This window comes from Lupinus angustifolius, unplaced genomic scaffold (assembly GCF_001865875.1).
Source record: "Lupinus angustifolius cultivar Tanjil unplaced genomic scaffold, LupAngTanjil_v1.0 Scaffold_8_128, whole genome shotgun sequence".
NCBI lineage: Eukaryota > Viridiplantae > Streptophyta > Magnoliopsida > Fabales > Fabaceae > Lupinus > Lupinus angustifolius.
This window is the reverse complement of record NW_017717930.1, coordinates 1-5,939: the sequence shown is the minus strand read 5'-3', so window position 1 is coordinate 5,939 and position 5,939 is coordinate 1. Positions and strand designations below refer to the sequence as shown.

Here is a 5,939-nt window from a genome sequence, read left to right as displayed (position 1 = left end):
GACAAGGACAACACCTGGGTTCTCATTATGGCTCATGTAGTAAGGAGAACAAGGATCTTGCAGGGGATTGAGCATCTGAATGACTCTATTCTCCATGATGTTGCGAACTTGAAGAAGAAGATGAAGAAGCTTTATTTCTGATATTTTCATGAATTTTGGCAGCGGAAGAATGGAGTATCAGGGCTAGAAACTTTGATATCATGTTAAAGAATATGGTATCCCATTGCAAGCAAAATTGAAATAACTTCTTGATCATTTCTTGATGATTAAAGAAGAAAGAATACCAAACTATTTACAGCAAGTTGGCCTAACTAACTTAACCAACAGAAAACTAAAAATAGAAACTAAACTAAAAACTAGGAACCGGACCTAAAGGAATAAAAGCTAAAAGAAGAAAAAAAACTCAAAGTTCATCCTCTTCATTTTTTGTAGTTTTATCATGAGATCCTTCTTCCTCATTTATCACCTCATGAGGATCATGATTCAACTTCAACACTGGTACTTTTGGGCACGCTCTTATGTACATGTGAGGTCTTTTCCACATACATTTGATGCAGAGATTTAGATTCTCATGAATGTTTTAACATCATCACTACTTCCATTAGAGCCTTTTCGCCTCTATAGTTGTGGCCATAAGATCTTATTACTGCTGTAAATTATTTCGAAACAACTAAAGTTTAAAAACTAGAAAACTGAAATAAAAACTACTGAGAACAAACAATAACTAAGGTAAAGAAGAGGTAGTTCAAGATGAAATATCATTTTTTTATCACTAGTTCCTATTTAATTAAGAGTTTTTTCTCCTAATATATCAATTAAGAATTTAATATATATGAATGGTTAGAGTTACATGACTTATTACTTTTATTAAAAGTAGGTGATAATTAACATATCATAATATATTGAAAATATAAAAACTAGTAATATTAATATATCAATATTAAATTGTTTAATTGACATGATTTTGGGTATAATAATATATGTATTATAAATGTAAAAATTAATATATAATTACTTTATCATGTAATATTTGTTTAGATTTTTTTTGTTGTTGAAAAATCAATAATATAAATGTGTATAATGGAGTAATAATATATAAATTATTTTCTTTCTAATCATTATTCTATAACATATTACATCCTAATCTCAAGACAACAGTAATAATAAATGAATATAAATATCTGCATCAAACTATGCAGAACGGGAAACGAAAGCTTCAAGAGCATCGAGAGGACAGCGCTTAAAAATGTCTGCCACCATGTCATTTGATTCCGACAACCTCCGATCTCCGCTGATGCCGGCGGAGAAGGAGGAGGAGCAATCAAAAAAGATGTGCATCGACGAAATGCTGCAGAAACACTGCGGGGAGTTCGGGCGGTGGCAGCTGAAGCACTTTGTCCTCACCAATCTTGCGTGGTCCCTCGAGGCTTTCCACTCCATGGTCATGATCTTTGCTGACCGTGAACCCAAGTGGAAGTGCCTTCCCGGCGCTGCCGGTACGGGTTGCGACGCTGCCGCATCCAGCGTCTGTAGCCTCCCATCTGGGACGTGGGAGTGGGTTGGAGGACCGGCAGCCTCCACAGTGTCGGAGTGGGGATTGATTTGCGGGGACAGGTTTAAGGTTGGACTTGTACAGGCCTTGTTCTTCGCCGGCTCTATGATTGGTTAGTTCACGGATTCGTTTCCTTCTGGTATTTATTATTATCACGACACTATTAAGTATGATGTTTAATTATTACATTGTCTATAAATTTTTATATTAATAATATATAAATATTAAATCTAGCTTTTTAACTTATTTCTCCAGCCATGGTTTTCAGTCCCATTTTTTTTGTTTAAACATTGTTTTGATCTGATAATGAAATAAAATTAAGGAGTCAATGCTGAAGTTAAGATATTTAAGAAACGTGCCACTAATTTAACCCTTTAAAAAAGTAATTTTTTTTATGAATTCTATGTTCAAAATATTGTTACTATTAATAGGTATCTTTAAAACGAGTAATTTAATTATTATTTAAAACCTGTAAAGATCAAGTTGAGATTTTTTATTTTGAGCCTATTTTGGTAGCACACTTTTGTTCCATGGAGGAATATGAGCATTTCACTCAACGATAAATATGAGATTTGTAATGTATACAAAAGAGGTTAAATTTTCTATCTATCAAAAAGAATTTATAGTATGTTGTGTGTGGTTGTTTACTAATTTTTGAACATATATAAAGTGTATGTGAACATTTTCCGTTTTGGGGGTTTTGGTGAACTTAGATGAGGATAATTTTGGTGATTATTTTTTTATTCTTTACATAACATTTTGAAAAGAATACAGATGATGACAAACACGAATACACGATAGGCATGAACTTGATTCAAGATAATAAAATAGTTTGTTACGGCTAATGGGGTGGGACTCGTGTGATGTCTGAACCACCAAAATGTATAAAAGTTGTATTTGTCTGGGAAGATTAGATTTATTTGACTATGATATTTTATTCTAAAGTCTAGATCAATGTTATAAAAACTATTTCATACTGACCAGTTCAACCGGAAAACTGGTAAATTGGACTCCTAACCAGTACGGTACAAGTGTTGAACCGGCCAAGTATTAAAATCGGTCAAAACTGGTGAACCGGCCAGTATTTTATTAAACCGGCCGGTTTATACACATATTTTTTTTTGAAAAAAAAACTTAAAAACTTAAAAACCTATTACAATGTGACCCATCTTTCTAACTCTTCCTCATTACTTCTAAGGCATACTTAGATTACACCTTTTGGTTTCTAGCATTCGTGCGTAATCTCAGTGACATTTGTATAATCTTGGAGTATTGTCTGAAAATAAGATTTGGTGGAAAAATATAATATTGATATGAGACAACTTTGACTCCTTGGTATTAAATGTTAAAACTCCAAATTTATTTGTTTTGTAGAGTGAGTTGTAAAATTGTGTCATTTATTTATACTTTGCAATTGTTAAGTGATACTTTTGGATTGATATATGTTTTGTAATTTAGACTTTGAATTTGTTAAAGACTTAAAGTTGTTTGTTTATGTAAATTTTGAGTAGATTATAAATATGGATTATAAATTTGAGTATCTACCTATTTGGAATTTTTTTTGTTATAAGTTTTTATTTATATAAATATAAGTAGGTATGTCCAATTTAATCGGTATACGGTTTACTTACTGAACCACCAGTTGAACCACTGTATCAATACTCTAACCGGTACCGATACAGTTTTAACAATACTGGTCTAAATAATACATTAATATCTTAACTATAATTAAAGCTGTAGTTAACTAAATTACACTAAAATTAAATATACATATATGTTTTTCAACATGAATATGATATTTACACTCTATCGATATAAATATTTATATACAATCAATAATCATTATTTATTTATATATTTTAAAAAATCAATAATAATAAAATATAAATAATAGATAATATATTAATAATTATACAACTCATAAATTACAAACATTTTCTTTCTCTTTCAATATTTTGCTACAATTAAATTACTTTTATTTCTTTAGAAGTTTTGTAACAAAACAAGTGGATATGCCCGATACAATATAACCGAAAACCGCCATCAGTATTAATCAATTTTGATGTATGAACAGTAAAATATGTGTCATAGAGTTTGGTTCCAGTCATCCAACACAGATTGGATATCTCAAATCTTGTTCTATTCATTATTTCAACGATAATAAAACAAAAATAATAATTATAATAAATATTTAAATTTTTAATTAATATAAGATATGTTTTTATTAACATGAGATAAACATACAAGAGAGAATCTAGTACAACGAATATGTGTTCATTGATAATTATGCTCTAAAATACAGTAATTTTTTGGGCGAATTCTGTTGTTGCATGAACTGGTTAGTAAGTAATTTCAGCAAATTTCCTAGTTTTCTTTAATTTTCTTTTTTGAAACTATTATCTTTCTTCTTTAACAAATTCTGATGAATGATATATCGACTATACATAAAACTTTTACACCATTAATTGGACACATTTTTTTTCTTATACAACAAGTTAACAATGTAATATTGACATTTTATATTATTCTAGGTGCTGGAATATTTGGTCATCTCTCGGACTCTTCTGTTGGAAGGAAAGGTTCTCTTACAATAGTCTGCATCTTAAACGCTATCTTCGGTTGTTTAACAGCATTCTCCCCTAACTATTGGACTTATGTACTCCTCCGCATCTTAACCGGCTTCAGCTCCGGTGGCGTTGGCCTATGCGCCTTTGTCCTAGCTTCCGAGCCAGTTGGACCCACGAAGCGTGGCATAGCTGGAATGTCTACGTTCTACTTCTTTTCATCTGGCATTGCACTTCTTTCTAGCATTGCATACATCTTTCAAACATGGCGTGAACTCTATATAGCTTCTTCTATTCCTTCCATATTCTTTGTTGTACTAGTCCTTCCTTTCCTTTCAGAATCACCAAGATGGTATCTTGTTCGTGGGCGAGTTCGCGACGCGACAAAGATCATGTCTACCATAGCTTCCACCAATGGTAATCACCTCCCAAGTGACATTATTCTTGCACTTGATGATGAAGATTCATCAACACCAAATGATGGTTTGGGTTATGAACAAACATGCAATAATGAACACTTAGAAAACAAAGAAGCACTTGTGGGATCTATTGTAGATGTGCTTCGTTCCCCAATTACACGTATAAGGTTATTTATAGCTCTAGCTATTAACTTCTGTACCTCTGTCGTGTACTATGGTCTAAGCTTGAATGTGGTGAACCTAGAAACTAACCTTTACATGAACGTGGCTCTTAATGCAGTGGCTGAGATGCCAGCATTTGGGTTAACAGCGTTTTTGTTGGACCGGTTAGGGAGGAAGCCATTGACCATAGGGACTATGTGGTTCAGTGGGTTCTTTTGTTTGATAGCTAGTTTTATTAGTAATGTTGGGATGTGGAAGGTGGTAAGAATGGTATGTGGCATTTTAGGAATATTTGGGATGGCTGGAACTTATAACTTGTTGTATATTTATACGGCAGAGCTATTCCCGACTGTGGTGAGGAACGCCGCGCTTGGGTGTGGCTCGCAGGCGGCGCAAATTGGCGCTGTATTGGCACCGATAGTGGTGGTTTTGGGTAATTGGTTGCCATTTGCATTATTTGCGGCTTGTGGAATTGGGGGTGGGATCTTTGCATTTTATTTGCCAGAGACACTAAATCAACCTCTATATGATACATTTAAAGGATTGGAAGCTGGAATTGCATGATACTAGATGTTTTTAATTCCATAACATCTTTGGTTTTTTGTATTTGTTAAACATATGTTTTCCTTTATTTGCTATTTTTGTAATGATTCTTAATGTTAGTGCAATCATCTATTTGATGCTTCATTTGATTCATTTTCTTCTCCTTGTTGGAAATATTAATTTTTTCACTCTTTGTTTTGAGGTGGTGCTTGAAGCAATGCCTTTTTATATAGTGATTGATATAGGTATTAGATAATAATTACATCTAGAAATATATTTTGTATAAAGTTAAGTCAATATCTATATGTTTAAAATCTGATGTTTTAAAAGTAACGTAAGTGATTCATCTATTAACAATATAATAAAAAAAACTCCCTCATGCCACATTTCATTTTCTCCTTCCCTCATGTCACATGTCACTTTCTCCTTCCCTCATGCCACATGTCACTTTCTCCTTGCATTTTTTCCTTCACACCACATGTCACCTCCTCCTCACATATTTTTCTTCCTACTTTTTATATATTATATATTTTATATGCTAATAATAATTTAATATTAATTAGTGATTGGTTCATGTCGTTACCCCACTAAAATTGAGTGTTTACAACATCTATGTTTTTGTTATGTTAAAAGGTAATAGTCATTGAACGTTAGATGAAATTGAAATCATTTTTCACATTCAAATTATTTCTGTACATT

At 32.4% G+C, this 5,939-nt stretch overlaps 1 protein-coding gene across 1 annotated transcript; it reads left to right on the top strand.

Annotated features, from left to right (window-relative positions):
- Nucleotides 1-1,147: 1,147 nt before the first annotated feature.
- LOC109337565 (organic cation/carnitine transporter 4-like) lies at nucleotides 1,148-5,426 on the top strand. The gene is made up of 2 exons (XM_019574572.1): nucleotides 1,148-1,664; nucleotides 4,084-5,426. Exons 1-2 carry the CDS (start codon nucleotides 1,247-1,249, stop codon nucleotides 5,259-5,261), a joined length of 1,596 nt encoding a protein of 531 aa, XP_019430117.1. The 5' UTR covers nucleotides 1,148-1,246; the 3' UTR covers nucleotides 5,262-5,426.
- Nucleotides 5,427-5,939: the final 513 nt, after the last annotated feature.

Coding starts and splice junctions, on each gene's coding strand:
- LOC109337565 (XM_019574572.1), top strand. CDS start 1,247: ATGTCTGCCACCATGTCATTTGATTCCGACAACCTCCGATCTCCGCTG. Junction 1,665..4,083: donor CTTCGCCGGCTCTATGATTG/GTTAGTTCACGG, acceptor ATATTATTCTAG/GTGCTGGAATATTTGGTCAT.